A 16,435-nucleotide genomic window follows, 5' to 3' on the forward strand; every position below is an offset into this window, starting at 1 on the left:
GTCTTTTTTGGAGGGTTGAGAACTAGATACTTTGTTTTCCCAGTATTGATAACTAGCCCCCTTACATCACAAAAGGATTTGAAGCTAGATAGCAGGCTCTGCAGGCCTACCGGGGTTTTGGAGATCAGGAGGGTATCGTCTGCAAATAGGAGAGTAGGTATTCTTCTACCAGCCAGGGATGGTGCATCTGATGGAACTTTCGATAAGTAGTCCACCACTCCATTCACATACAAGGAAAACAGAGTGGGGGCTAAAACACACCCCTGGCATACTCCTCTATTTACAGGTATTCGGTTTGTTTTTTGGCACTGGTTACCCCACCTGATCTGCGCAAAGTTGTCGGCATGCAACTTTACCAATAAGCTTAGAAGGTAGGGAGGGATGCCCAGGTCATTCAACACACCCCAAAGTTGGTTGCGCGGAACCAGGTCAAAGGCAGTCCGCAAATCTATAAATGCGAGATACAGACTGCCCTTGCCCAGTACAACCACTTTCCAATAGAGCATCAAAAGCCGAAAAGATTGCTCTATCGTCCCCATACCTGATCTAAAACCGGCCTGAAAATCCGAAAGAATACTTTTTTCCTCAATCCATTGTAGTAACCTGCCTAAAACCACCCTGCCTGCCACATTCTGGGAGGAGTCTAAAAGGCTTATGGGGCGATAATTGGCGGGGTCGGACTGGCTCCCTTTCTTAAAAATGGGAATAACTTCAGCGCCCTTCCATGAACCTGGGAGAGTTGCCCCACTGAAGCTAGCATTCAGTAGAGCAGCGATAAGTTTCGCCCACTCTACTGGGTTAATACGAAGCAAGTCCCCTGGCAAGCCATCCGGGCCTGCGGCTTTATTAGGGACAAGACATGTAATAGCCCCCACCACTTCCTTAACAGTGAACAAATGCTCCTCAGAGAGTTCACAGGGTATTACAGAATAACTTTCAGTCTCCGCACTCAGAACCACAGTATAGAGCTGGGAGAAATGGTCAAACCACGCGTCCTCTGGTATATTACATGTTATTAATGAGTCCGTGGGCTCATCCCTTGCTCTTATTAAATCCCAGAAGCCCTTAGAGTCCTTCCTTGTGCTAGCAGCCTTTAGGTCATGCCAAAACTGATCTTCCCATGCTATTTTGGCCTCCTTTATAATTCTCCTTTGGTTGCCCCTCGCTACACTAATCAAGGCTCTGTCCTTAGATTTAACCGCCTTAATTAGTTCCTTTTTAGCCTCACGGCAAACAGGAGTGAACCACCCGACATTGCCCTTTGTGGCACCTCTTGCATTAGGTTTCTTTCCCATAGTGCGGACTAAAAATAAATCACCTAGTGCATGCGTAGTTTCATTGAATAATAATGAGATCTCCTGGGCACTACAAAGAGGAGAATCTAGACGGTGGGGAACATTTGACATTATTAAATTAACCTCCTGGATCTTACACTCCCTGGCAGCAAAGTTGTTCCATTTTAGGCGCCTACCACAGTTTGAAGGGCATACTTCATGTGTAGCTATCCACGTGTGAGGGAATCGAGGTGGGGAGTGGCCCAACCAAGGGGGGCACAGGGATAGAGATAATGGATTATGGTCGTTATCAGTAGACGGCAAGACCACCATATCCAACAGGTAGGGCCATAAACAGTAGTTCAGCAGAATGTAGTCAATCCGTGAGGAATGACCTACTCTGTTGAACGTGTGGGCCCCCATTTGGTCTGAGTTGGATCTACCATTAGTGGCTCTAAGATGATACTCCAAGCAGAGTGCATTGAAGTCAATAGCACCTTGATTCCATCTCCTAATTGGTGGAATTTGCAATGTTGGAATGCCTCTCCTATTATCATCTTCCCTGGTACCCAACACATCGTCCAAGGCAAGGGGTTCAAACGTACAATTAAAATCCCCTGCTAACAAGATAAGGGCGTCGGATTTAATATTTCTGAGTTCCTCATCGAGGCCAGTTGAGGATAACGTAGATGAACCCCCCCGTGCTTCTCTAACGTAAATATTCAAAATTTCAAGTACTTTCCCTCCACATGGGCCTCTAACTGTTAGCCTTTGGAGATCAGGAGACTTCGTAATAACAAGTTTAATAGAATATCGCAAGGAAATATTCACCCAGATTGTCAGCCCTCCCGAAGGACGGCCTTTCCCTCCCTTTGCGCGTATAGCGGGGACAGAATAAGTGGTATAGCCCATCTTGTGTTGGGGTTCCAGGGACCAAGTCTCCTGGAACAAACAAATCCCATATGCTTCAATCATGGCATTCCAATCTGGCAAACCTAAATTCCGTCCGAGTCCTGCTATATTCCAACTAACAACCTTCAATGGGGCACTGCCTCCCTCCTCCCACCCCGACTCCAAGTTACTGACGAGGGGGGCGCTAGCAATGATTGCAATTGCCTCAGCAGTCGGCAACGACATAGTCTCTTTAGATGTAATGACCTCCTTCAAAACAGCCTTAATTTGAACGGACAGGGCAAGTGGTTTAGGACATGGCAAAGGCGATTGCAATTGTTCCCTAGGGGGATTTATATTAGATGGAATACAAGTGGGAGGCCTCACCAATTCCACACCAGTCGGTTGACTAATGCTTGGCAACTCCTCTAATACCTCAAGGTGTGTTTCCCATATTGGGCAGGTAGGATGTCAATAATATTGCAAAGGCCAGTCTCGTGGCTGGTACAGAAACTTGTTGAAAAAGCTAGGTTGGAGGAGGGGTCGACCGAACTGTCTGCCGTCCCTCTCTTCCCACCCATAAGAACCAACTATCTTCCCAGGCAAGTTAGGGGAATAGAAATAACTGAGGTCATATATGTCAATTTGGCCCCCACAAGCGAGTGGACTATAAGTCCTCTGGGGTCCACCACATACATAACTGGCCAACCTTGGGTCGTCGAAATTTACAATAATGCAGTCCCCATTTATAGTTTTTTGTTTAGAGCCAATCCAACCAACTCTCCTAACTTGTATGATCCGTCCCTCCAAAGGTTTAGGCAAAGGCCTATTTTCTTTGAACCAAAAAAGAGTCTTATTATACAAATCCTCGAAGGTCTCCCGCTTGCCCGGGCTAAGCACAGGCACCCCAGTCAAAACAGCTACATAAGGCTGGCAAGCAGGGGGGAGATTAACGTTGTTCACCCTTCCCTCTCTTAGTCCCTCGCCAGTCGAGTGAGTGCCGGCCTTTACAGGCTTAAATGCTTCAGGGATTGGGATCATAGAAGGGCTGGAAGCCGTAGGCGTAAAGGCAGGGGTAATGGGATTATCTTTAGAGGCAGTACCAGAATCTGTGGGACAGGTCTTCTTTTTACTTAACTTAATGTTGGATATTTTAGTGGGCTTAGTTTTATTTGCGGGTTTAGTTACTAACGGACCAGACTTCCTTCCTATCCCTACAGTTGTAGAGGTAGGCTGTGGGGCACAAACAGGCGCCTCCAGTACAACTGTTGGGGTGCCTGTTATAAAGGCTGGACTTTGAGGGACTATGTATGACTCCCCATTGTCATCCCCTCTCCCTTGTCCGACCTCCATATTTCTCAACTGTAATTTGATAAATGTTTTTAGCGAGAAAAAATTATCCAGGTTTACCTGCTCCATTTTGTCCACCCGCTGTAAGAGCCCCCCAATTTTATCCAACACCGGGAGAAGCAAAGATTTCATCATTTTCTCTAGATGTGTTACGAGTAGGGAGTCCGGGAGTGGTTGAGTTAAAGGGCCTCCAAGCGGTACTCCACAGCCAGTATTCACTGTCCCTCCTGATATACCCTCCTCTACATCTTTCTGCGACGGGCAAGAATCTCGCCCCGCTTTCTTATGAGGGCCACCCAACTTGGCACCAGCCTGCCTGCGCCTCTTGTAATCTTTAACCAGATTGCCTTTCTGCGGGGTGAGCAACCTTTTCCTTTTGGTAGAGGCAGGGTGAGTTTCCGCCTGTACCACTAGGGCTGGAACAACAATTGTTCTTGCGAGGTTTGGGAGACTGGCCAAGGGCGAAAGCATAATGTCCGCCTCATTAATCGCTAGATCTGTGGCCATATTGTATTCCACTTGAAGTACAGAATCTGTCAGCACTTCAAGATCATCTATATTGGCTCTCAGGGCTGCCACCCGGGGATGGTCCAGGGGAAAGGGGACATGGAGGGGGGGCTCCTGACTGTGTTCAGGTGAAGGCACCAAAGCTAACTGTCCCAACGATGAACGTCGAGTACCAAGGGGCCCTCGCGACAAACGGCGCTCAGCCATGCCAATTTCCTTATCAATTACATTGGCCACGCGGGTAATAAAACGATCCATGGTGCCAATCATGCTCCCCCCCATCTCCCTCCCCTCCCCCCCTCAAACTTTTACCAGAGCGAGTTGACATTACAACGGGAGCTCAGTCCAGATCAAGTCCCAGCACACTCAGCACAGCCCCCCTAAGACAAGGGATTGATAGTAATGATAATGTCTACTTATCTAATGGGGCGTAGCTGGATGCAATGAGTGTGGCCCAACCCGACCTTGTACGACCACGGACGGCCACAGATGGTCCCGCCCTTGTCCCGGGCTTCTCCCGGCACCGACCCGCGCGCGGACCCGCGATGCGGTGGCACAGGAGCGATTTAAGCGCCTCCAGGCGCGAAGTAAGGTCCGGCGGCTTCCGGGTCCGCCGCTAGGGCTGATGGGATTTGTAGTCTCCAGGCCCCCAAAAACGGCGAAGCAGAACACACTGACGGGACCTCGCCGCACTCCAGCAACCAACAGCACCTCGTGAGCTACAGGGCTTGAAGGGAAATGGCACACCCCTGACTAGGTTTGCATTATAGAAATACCACATGCATGCATTACATGGATGCAACTGAAGTTATAGGAGCAATGATTATGAGCCAACATGCTTCCGCATCTGTTCTGCAGTGACTGCTGATGGTGGATGCAGGGCACCAGATTGTGAGACCATGGGGAATAGCCACCTTAGTCAAGATGTGAGCTGTGGCTGCGTTTTAATACATTTAAACCAATTTAGCATCTACAAATAAACGCAAGTTTCTTTTAGATATCCTGAGTTCACACTTCGTTTCCTGACAGGCCTTTTCCAGAGAATAGGCATGTGGTCTGTGCATAAAAGTGCAAAAAGAACCTTAGTTTTAAGAAATACATTTCCCACGCTACTTTATTTGAAAAGTTAACTGTAACAATTAAAAATACACTCAAATGACAAAACTGGTCAAAGGGATTAGGAGTTTTTAAGTGTATGAAAAATCGTCGCACGGAAATTAATAGGGACAAAAATTATTTTTTATTCATTAGGTTGTGTTGGACACCCTTGCATCTGAATGGCGCTCGAGCAAAGTTGGATAGAGGTTGCTGCCTTACTCCAGTCACGTGTAATCGCAAACCAGTACTTAAGCACCCGTTACAGCTGATCAGCAAGGGTCGGTAATAATGAGCACTTAGTCCCTGTAAATAGTTTACTTAAAACATTTTTTGGAGTTTTAACACCTTTAGCAGGCAAGGCTGGAAGCTGTGGACGAACAGAGTTCTACAAGGTTGAATACCTTATTTTTGCAGCTGTGAATTGGCTGCGAACTTGGTTCTAAAATGCTCTTAGTGGGAAAAATCAGGAAAACGGCGACAACAATAATGTGCTTTCCTCACATAAGTTTGACACCATGTCCTTATCTTGCAGAAGTGAAAACCTATCTGGGCACCAACTTTTTCCAAATGATGCATATCTTGTTTTCTAGTCCTCTAATTGTCACCAGCCCACAGGTGAAAGTGGGAAACAGGTCTTTTCCTCAGCCTATTTCAGGACCACAGCCAAAAGAACAGTTCCCACTAGTCTTGCTGCGTTTCTCCAAGACGTACGGTAGATTATTTTCTTCATATTTTCCCTTCCTTCCGGGCTTCCGGAAAATAGACCACAGCAGTAATGCAGTTCTAGCTAAGTCCTGTATTCTTTTTCAGAAACATAATTAATAAGCGACTAATAGCTTCAGTCATCAGAACAGTGCTATAAGGCAGCGGTCTGTCCTCTCAAAAAATACCTGGAACCAGGGGCAATTAACACACACAGAAGAAAGGCTCCATATGGTAAAATGACTAACTAGTTAGTCGAATTACAGTAGTGTGCATAAAGATAATACTGCATCATTGAAAGAAAAAGAGAAACCAACACGCTTTGCAATTGTGCAACATTTACTGCTTCAATAAAGGTGTTCGGTACTCAAATGTGCTCACACTGTGATGAATAAAAATTACAATTGTTTATAAAAAACAATATATTAGAACACATCAGCTACATTATCAGTGCAAGATTCATGAGCCAATGAATGATTAAATCCAAAACAAGTTCCATTTCCCGAATGCATCCACGACGTTTCGACCCGGGATGATTAATGCTTCATCATCCGGACTGCAGGTAATTGGGGGAAGCAGCAAGGCATGAACTTTAAAGAAAATAACGGATAATTAAATTGTTAAAGGGTAAAACGTGTGTGTATATAATTTTACCAAAAGGCTACTCACTGTCGCCATTTTTTCATTACCTACAACAAGACCGGAATATTAAAAAATGAATCAATCGCCGGAAAGTTTTTAATTGTGCAGTGAAATACATGAGTCGGTAACCAAAACCCAAACCTGAGTACTTACTGGGGTACTAAGTACTCGTGCTGTGTTATACTGAAGTATTAGCCTAAAATTGCGGAGCCAAAGACAAGTATATCAAAAACACCAAATCAAAGGAATAAAATGCAAAAGGCTTTACCAATCAATAGCAGAAACGTACCTGCGCAGTGTTGTAAAGCTGAAGTATGTTCGACTCAGTGCGGTAGTAGTCCAAGCAACAGTTTAATCACAAAGCGAGTGTGCCGAGGATGCACCCTGGACAGCCCACGTGTCTAACAAGCATTGGCATAGCCAATAGGTCTCGCCTTTGGGACCTTATAAGTGTTTAGTTATCCAGCACGATATCCTTGGTGCAACAACATCAACTGTTGCATGGCTAAACACTTATAATGTCCCAAAGGTGAGACCTATTGGCTATGCCAATGCTTGTTATATAGTGCTCTTAATTAGGCTAGTTGGTATAATTGGTAGTCTACCATGGTGAAAGATCCGTTGTCCCAAAATGCACCAATACATATATGTAAGAAGTGCCTGACCTGCTTTAGGATGTGTGGGAGAAGCGTCGCACACTGCAGTGTTGTTTCCGGTGTCCGATCGTTTCTAGCGTTAAGGTTGGCGAGTCAGAGCCTGGACAAAGATGCAGCCTCCAGCCGCCAATCATAGCTCGACCCTAGGTGGAGGGCGGGTGCATCCCCACATGGGCTGAATGGAGCTTAATATTCACAACGGACTGCAGCCGTCCCAAATGCGTTGTTTGGGCGTGGCTGTGGTCTCATATGTGGCGCTCAATTGGTCCGCGTCAGTTACTAAGACTTGTAAGTCAGGTCAATCGCCTGAGGTTATCTCCCTTTACATGAGCGTGCCTCGCTCCGTGTTATGAAAGAGATTTAACCCATGAGGTCGGGGAGACTAGTACTCTCGGTGATTTGAGATTTTCGGAGTGACATTTCCCGAAAAAGACTAGCCCCAGGTGAATAAGTAATATGTCTGGTACCATATTTATGCTGAAAAGTGTTGCATCATCTACCATGTTTTAAAATGTGTTGGGACATCTTACTGCTTAAACAAAGCACGGCGGGTGGGCGGGCGGCCAGCCATGCACATAAATGGTAATGCAAAAGTAATAATGATGAAAGCGCCGGTGCATAGTAAATGTATGCGCATGTGCAGTTTTCAAAGTGCTGCTGAAGGGTGGCGGTTCGCGCGTGCACGCTCGCGTGAACGCAAGCTTGTCGCCAGCCAGCAGCACTTTGAAAACTCACCTACTAAAGTCTCTCCGAGCAGCGCATGCGCGCTGACTCAGCGAGACCTAAAAAGGGAACAGCGAGAGACTGTCTGTTCAGGGAGACCGCAGAGTCAAACATATTTCGGCTTTACAATACAGTGCAAGTACTTTTTGGCTATCAATTGGTACAGCATTTTGCCTTTATTCTTTGATTTGAAGTTTTTGATCATTAATTGATTTTGGTCACCTTTGGGTTGTTGGCTGTTGAAACATGGACACAGAGGACAGCATAGTGTCTGGTTTATGTTTTCCAGCGCAGTTGGCACCTATCTTAGATAGTTGTGATGCCCACAACGTGCTTGCATCTTATGTAGTATTCCCTGGGATGTTGATCTCTACCAGAGGAGTGGCTTCAGGGGATGTTTTAGGTGTTACACCCCCCTTATAAATGTATGCTTCAATTAATAGTTGTATACAGGAGCTTTCAGTTTGGTATGATAAGGTGTCTGTTGCATTTCTAAAACCTCACTTAGACAAAACACACAAATACACTCTCAAATACTGTTTTTAAGTCCCTTCCCCCCCGCAATCCTCACTCCTTTCCCTTTCCACTAGCACATAAGCCCATTCCATGTGTTCCTTCTCATATAATGATAAACGTGATACATCAGCATGATTGACGGAAAATCTGACGCTCACCACACCTGAGTCTTACTGACCAAGCTGCGTTCCTGATCACACAATCGCTCATTGCTCCCATTAAAAACTAGTTCGCTGTAACACCGCAGCAAACCTGATCCTCAGCCCACTCACTTTGTGATTAGACTGTTGCTTGAACCGCTAACGCAATGAGTCAAACATACTTTGACTCTACAACACTATCCAGGTACTTTTTGAGAATCGATTGGTGTAGCCATTTGCTTTTCATTCCTTTGATTTGATTTTTTTATTGGTTCCCTATTTTTAAATACAGTCTTCTGTATAGCGCTGCCTGAATTTTAAGTTTTGCATATTTATGTACCCATATTTGGGTTTTGGTGAATGACTCTCATATTTCACCGCACAATAAAATAACTTTCCCACGATCGATTAATTCAGTATATTCCCATCTTTTTTTAGATTTTGAATAGCCAGCAAGAGTGAATAACCATTGGGTATATGTTGGGCCTTGCCTTCTTTGTAGAGTCACCCCTAACTTTTTTTTCTTCACCCCCTTCCTTTGCAAACCTTAATTTTGTTGACTTTCAGGACTGAACCCAGTGCTAAAGTGCTTGTGTTCTGTCTCTAAAACATGGTACAATTGGCTTACACCTGATTGGTACATTTCATTTACTTGTAAGTCCCTAGTAAATGGTACCACCAGCACCCAGAGCCTGTAAATTAAATGCTACTGAAGAACAGCAGTACTCCTTGCACCACTCACTAAAGTAGCCTTTTAAAACATCTCTCAGGCCTGCCACTGCAGCCTGTAGTGCAGTGTTAAACTTCCATTTCGACCTGGCAAAGTAAACATTTTGTCAGACCTAAACCTTCATTTTTAATACATATAATTCACCCATAGATAGGCCCTAAAAGCTCATAAAGCAGGGTACTTTGTGTGTAAAAAGTAGGCCTTGTAGGTTAGAAGTTTTACATGTCCTGGTTGTAAAAAGCTCATAAGTCATTTTTACTGCTGCAAGGCCTATCTCTCCCATTGACTTGCATTGGTCTACCTTACCACAGGATTCTCCAAAGTCGGTCCTGAAGGGCCGGATCCATGCCAGATTTTTAAGATAACTACATTTATCTAAATGGGGATGTGCTCAAAATCTGGCATGGATCCAGCCCTCCAGGACCTACTTTGGAGAACCCCGCCTTATTAAATTTAATAAGTGATACATTTGGATTAGGAGTAGATTAATGTCATGTTTAGATACAAATAAATGACGGTTTAAAATCCTCTCTGATGTTAGTGTCAGATTTTAAGTCGCAATCCTGTAGATGCCACTTTTAGAAAGTTGTCCTATGCCTATGTGCTTTTTGCCAGTATCCTTGGTCACTTGGCTGTGAATGGCTTTGCTGTTGGGCTTTGTGTATTCCTCCCAGATAGTGAGACAAGAGAGGACTTGGTGTTGGCGGGATGTTCCATCCTGTCAGGATGGGTGGGGTTGGAGCTGTTCCCTGCCCAACTTATACTTCGAAGGGCTGCCTCCAGCACACGCACAAAGAAACCTGAAACAAGCCTTTTGTCACCCTAGACTTCTTGGAACCTTGACAGGTGAAGAGAAGAACTTTCCAGGACTAGATTATGGGGTAGTATAAGGAATCCCCGCACCTCGAAGGCTGGCCAGACCCTCAGAACCACTCATTGCTACACACCTGGACCTGTGGACGTTACAGAAGAAGAACTGCCTTGTTCCCTAGATGACTGCCCTGCTGCTTGAGGCTTGCCTTGCTCCTCAGACCTTGCTGCTTCCCTCAATTGCCAGAGTGCTGAAGATGACCCATTAATCCTCCCGGGTCGCAATGCCAGTGACGCATACAGCAAATGGAACTTGTTTTGGATTCACTCATCCAGTGACTCATAAATCCTTATTCATAATGTTACCAACTGATATGTTCCATTGTCACATTCTTTTTATGCACACTGTAGTTATTATTTATCTATCACTGTGTGATTACACATGAACACTGAGCATCTTTATGGAACCAATACAGGTACTCAATTGCAAAGTGTGTTGCTTTCTGTTTTTCTTTCTTTGATACAGTATTATCTTTATGCACTCTTTTAATGTAATTTAACAACTGACATGTTGGCTACTTTATCACATGAAACCTTTGTTCTGTATGTGCTGGTCATCAGAACCGCTGTAGAGTCAGGAATGCCTGCCTGGGAAAAGACAACAGTCCTTTCTCAAACAGATGGAAATTCTTTCATGTATCCTGTCTTATCGTCGTTTTCCAAGAATGCACTTAGCACTCTTGCTTCAAGTTGCTGAAAACTGGTTTAAATAAATATTAACCCAATAGTGATTGGTGAATTTCCACAAACCTAACATAGTGAAATTCCCTCTCAATACTCTCCTATCTTTCTTAACACGTTCTTTATTTATTGGCAACATCTGTCCCATAATCCTCTATAGTTTCTCTTCTTCCAAGATGGCACCACTCAGCCTTGATGATTGATCAACCACGACGAATGAATAAAATTCAAACTGGAATTTCAATTTCGGATTATGTTGATTAACTTGGATTACTCCATTTCTTTGGATACTTTGCTGTGCATTCAGGGCATGTTACTCCTGGGCTGACGCTTTGTTTTCCACTCTGAATTACTCTTTTGGATCAGTAAGCGATACCCTGTTTGCACGCAGAAAGGTGATCTACTTTCCTATCAAATTTCTTTAATTTTTGGATTATCCCAGAGTGCATGCACCACCTATTTCACAACCACTCAGCCTTGGCCACGATGGCCTAAGTGGCTTCTTAGTTCACTCTTAAGCCCACTTTGTAATTAAAAGAAGTATTCAGTGATGGTATTCATGAAGATCTTAAATGCAATATGTGGCAAGTACAGTACTAACAGCTTAACTGCCACAATGGAACATGATTCAAATAATGCAGTGGACGCATACACTTAGAATGCTACAGGAAGCACAAGCGGGTAGCCAAGGAGTGACCAGTATGAAGAAGTACATCCCTCAATCATAATAAAAGGTTTACATATTAAGTGATGGATTTAAAACCAAGGTTTAATAATCAATCATAACACATATAAAAAAAATTAAGAATGTAACATCCACCACTTCCAGCCCCTTCATGATAAAAGTGAAGCATACTACTTCTAGACACCCCATGCTAATTCTCCCAGGAAGTTCTTTGCCTCGATGTGGCATAAACCTCATAATAAGGACCTCCTGTGCTTCTAGTTCTTCGGCATGTAGATGACAACATAAAAGGTAGGATACTTCTCTGTGTGAGCTAGCTCTTTGCTCTTTCAATTTTTTCCCCATAACATGAGAAATTGATAACTAGTCAGTTATTTATGCATCTAGAACTTTTATCAGTGATGTGTCCTGACTGCTGGCTATCATACACAAGGTAGGGTGGAGAGCAAGGAGGGCAGATTTGCACCTTTTAAGCCTCATGTCCAGACTGGAAGAGTGTAACTACTGGTGCCTGTGGTTAACAGCCAATCCAGCAATAGCAGTTCTAAATATGTCTGACCATTGTGTGCAGTGAATGCTTTTTGGTCACCTGGTTTGGGTCAAAACCACATGAGAATGTGAAAGCCCTTCTGCAGCCCACGTGGTTTCCTTGACTTTTACGCCAGTTGTGCAGTTTGTGGGCACCTACATACAGTGGATTACAGAAAGTCACTTACGCCAGTTAATTATCCTAGATAGTAGCAAAGGCATAAGAAAAAAAACATGCTAAGAAGAGCTGTTTAGCACCCTCTCATAGCGCAGAGGTAAAAAAACACCAGCAATTCAGGTCCATATAAAAGCAAGAAAAAATGCACAAAATGGTGGCTTTCGTAGAGAGACAGGTGTGACTGGCAAGGGAATTGTGCCAAAACCCATTTCACACAGTCCACCAGGTAGCCATACATAAGAGTGACTCCTGAACTGGTCTCGAAATGGTAAGGTAATATTCCTTTCGTAAATTTTCTTTTATCCAAAGGTCTTCACATACTGGAATGTGGTACTTCTTACCGACCTAAGATGTGTAAAATGTGGAGTCTACATCCTTAGAACAAGAATCAGTAACCTTTGGACTTGGATAGATTCTACAGCTGGTACTTCTATCATTCTAACGGCTTACTGGCTGGGTACAGAAGGCTTTATGTTTGAGAGGCTGCATAAACAGTGCAGAGAGTGAATCCCTGAAGGCAATATATATCCGAGATCGATAAACAGAGCGTCATTGAGTTGGGTAAAAAGAACACCGGTCATTCAAGTACCAAGAAATGTTTTCTTGGACATGCACCATATGAAATGGTCAATACAAATCAATACTAAAGCAGAATAGGATTTTGGGAAAGGCAAAAGCAACTAGTTCTCTTAAACATATTCTTCCTTAAAAACTATTGATTTCAAATGCCCTCGGTTAAGCCAATAACAGTTATGCAGCGCTCATGATCTTTTTTCAGACGCTGACCCATGAAATCGGGCACATTTTCGGGCTTCGTCACTGTCAGTGGCTGCAGTGTGTGATGCAGGGGTCCAATCACCTACAGGAGTCAGATCGCCGCCCCCTCGAACTCTGCCCTATCTGTTTACGCAAACTGCAGAGTGCTGTCGGCTTCAACATTGCTGAAAGATATAAGGTACGAAATACCCTGACGGACAAGGAGGAACAGCATAATGTCTTGGACTGTTATTTGCATTTTTTATTTCTCTTAATATTTCTGCCATTGTTCATATTTGTTTTAATGATTTGGAAATGATCTCTTGTAATACATCATCTTGCAAAGCTTTATCTCACTACATACAAAGGTATTTTAATTTCCTAAAGTGGTTTCGCTTCACTCCATGACAAATCTGAACTATTGAATAATGTGGAATTTAAAAATTGACCCAATTCCACAGAAAAGGTGTTTACTACATTCCATGGTACACTCTCTTGATTTTTGAAGCTCTTTACAAGGCGTTGCTATTGCCTTTTGTGTACTAGGTTTACATTGTTTGCAGCACAAAACACACTTAGACACGCAAGGTGAGTAAAGTTGAAACTTGTAGTAGTTTGGCTCGGTATGTTTACTGAGATTTCAAGAATGTGGTGCAAGAGAGCTAAGGGAAAGAGGATGCCCATATGTATTAGTGTGTTGGTAGTTGTTAAATAACTGAGGAGGAAAGATGGTTCTTCCTTTTAAAGAAAATACTGTTGTTATCGGTATTTTTAGAGGTCCATACAAGTTCAATTTGAGCTAAAGTATACGGTCACGTTGAAACACTTGACAGTCAAAAATGTTTACAAGCAATAATATAATTGAGAACAAAAAGTGAACTTTAAGGTCTACCAATCCAAGAGCCTTTTATACAAATGCATAAGGATCGAGTTGTTTTGAGGAAGCTGCACCAGAGTTGCCTGTACACACTAGGTGCAAGTAGGGCTCTGATGTTTTACACTGATAAGCTAAAATGTTTTAGAAACACAGATGAGCTTTTCGTTTCATTTGCTACATTACAGAAGTACAGTCATATTTTCTATGGTAAATATTACAGGCTGGACTGTGAATTGTATCCTCTTATATTATTCATTTGCTCACAAGTAACTTATGGATAAGACCAAGTGCACATCTTAGACAAAAAGGTTGCAGAATTTGCTTTCATTGGTAGCATAGTCATGAGTGCACAGGTTCACTAAACATTACTGAGGGGTTATTAGCACTAGACAAGAAACCAAATTCGGACTGACAATATAAAAAAAATGTGTGTGTTACTGCTGTTCTGAATTCTTAGAAAGTAGAGATATGCAAATGAAACACTTCACCTGGGGGCGCTAGGTGGAGCACAAGCAAAATGGCCGCACTGATGTGAGGTTCTTGCTGCTCGGCACCGTGATCCTGCCCTTAATCCTGCCCATGCATTCCTAATTGGTTTCCCGTGACGTCGCCATGAAGGCTGAGACCTGGTGCCTGGCCAGTGCTAATTTGAGGCTGGTGGCGCGCTGCTGAAGCTCCCTACGATGCCGATCTGGTGCTGCCGCTGGAGAGCCCTGCCTTGCCTGGAGCCCCTGCCGGTATTGCCCCGGCACTCGAGCACCATGGCGACTGGGCCCCGACCTGGCGGCGGTGTAAGACGGGGCTGATCAACTCCACAGGGGTGAGTGTTCCTTATACTGCCCCCGACGTGCGCTGCATTGCATCCTCCCCTACCTGAAGTGCTGACGACAGGCCAAGAACAGTGAATCCCCGTGGCGGCTCCTGGCACTGGTGACCGGCGTTCCCCCTCCGCTACACTGAGCTGCTGTTCGACCGCTCGGTCATAGATCCTGCCGGCGGCGTGGCGGTGTAGTGCACAGCGTGGATTGCAGCCTCCCAAGCCCGGAGAGGATCAGCCTGCAACACCTTGCTGCTCCTGCACCACTCCACTGCCCCATTGCTGTCCCAACAGAGGGGTGCGCTCGCCGATGCCCAGGGGCGCCACGCTAACATCTCTGCAGCGGTCCAGTTGTGGGCCCCGGTGGTGTGTGTGTGGTGACCGGCGGGGAACCCAGCTCATCCGGCGCCTATCTGCTCCACCTGCACTAGAGGGACATAGTGCTCCTGCCGCCAACCTGCACTGTCGGCCTGGGGAGAGTTCTTTCAATCGCATCATATCCGATGGCGCCTCAAAGAATAACCAAATCAGGGGCCTGACTCTACTTCACTAAAACGACCGTGGACTAGAGGGTAGACTACTCCTCCACTACAAGAACTGCTGCCTTCCCCTGACAAGCGCGGGGCTCAAGCGGCGGAGTGCAGCCTCCCTGGCACTTTTGGCCACCCTGACCTTTCCCTTGCGGCGCGGACCGCTCTAGAGGTCATGGCTAATTCGACACCTCCTCAACACCTAAATGTCCTCACCTGGAACGTCAGAGGGCTGGGAGACCTGAGGAAGAGGCGTAGGGTCCTTGCATACCTGGACCGACACCAGGCACAGGTCGTAATGCTGCAAGAAACCCATCTCAGTCCCCATCACCCCAACACCTTTGCATCCAAGTGGGCAGATTATAGAACATTCTCATCATACTCTTCATACTCCAGAGGGATAGCCATCCTCATCAAAAGGAAAACCCCCTTTGTAGTGTTTGGGACAACACAAGATCAGCAGGGGCGTTACTGCATTGTATGTGGCAGATTGGGTCCCATATCCATCACTTTTGCTTGCTGTCATGGCCCTAATACAGACTCCCTGGAATGTTGTGCTTCACTGTGGGGGGAAATTATCAAGATCGGCTCTACTCACATTATATGGGGGGGGGACTTCAATGTTGCACTTAACCCTGCTGCAGACAGGTCCAATCCCACGCCGCACCATTACAATAGGTCACAAGAAACGCTGCAAGACATATTGACCTACAATGAGTTGATAGATGCATGGCGCCATACACATCCACACACCGCCGAAGGAATACACTTCACAGCACATGGGCCAGATTGGATTATTGTCTCATTTCCCGGGGTCTCGGCCCATCAATTAAAGTTAGATATTCTGATCACTCACCCGTGATATTATCGCTTACTCCTCCGGGACATGATCTCCCACATAACATCTGGAGACTATCACCCCTCACGCTGCTATACACAGCCTTTCGTGAAGAACCTGCTGATTTCTTTCAGAGGAATCGCGGCTCTGTCGAGTGTGTCGAAACGATATGGGAGGCCTTCAAGAGCACAATTCGGGGATTTTGCATCTCCAAAAGCTTTGGAGTCTTACGGGACATCCAGTGTACCTTACAGAAACTAGAGAAGGATGTAAAAAGCACAGAGACTAGTCTCTGCCGAGGAGTTGTCGGACGGGCTCAAAGTGAGCTCCGAGACAAGCTCTCAGAATATACCACCACAGCAGACCGGGAGACGAAATTCAGAGGGAAGTATTGGGTGGCCCGGCAGTATGGTGAGGGAGAACGCCTTGGCAGAGCTTTGGTGGAG

General features: G+C 45.2%; 1 protein-coding gene across 2 annotated transcripts in view; it reads left to right on the top strand.

Annotated features, from left to right (window-relative positions):
- AMZ2 (archaelysin family metallopeptidase 2) overlaps positions 1-16,435 on the top strand; it is a 414,175-nt gene that overhangs the window by 390,914 nt on the left and 6,826 nt on the right. For both annotated transcript variants that reach the window (XM_085617283.1, XM_085617284.1), the window contains one exon: positions 12,950-13,126. In XM_085617283.1, the coding sequence (XP_085473409.1) occupies positions 12,950-13,126 (177 nt within the window). The remainder of the gene's footprint in view (positions 1-12,949; positions 13,127-16,435) is intronic.

This window comes from Triturus cristatus, chromosome 7, assembly GCF_964204655.1.
Source record: "Triturus cristatus chromosome 7, aTriCri1.1, whole genome shotgun sequence".
Taxonomy (NCBI): Eukaryota; Metazoa; Chordata; class Amphibia; order Caudata; family Salamandridae; genus Triturus; species Triturus cristatus.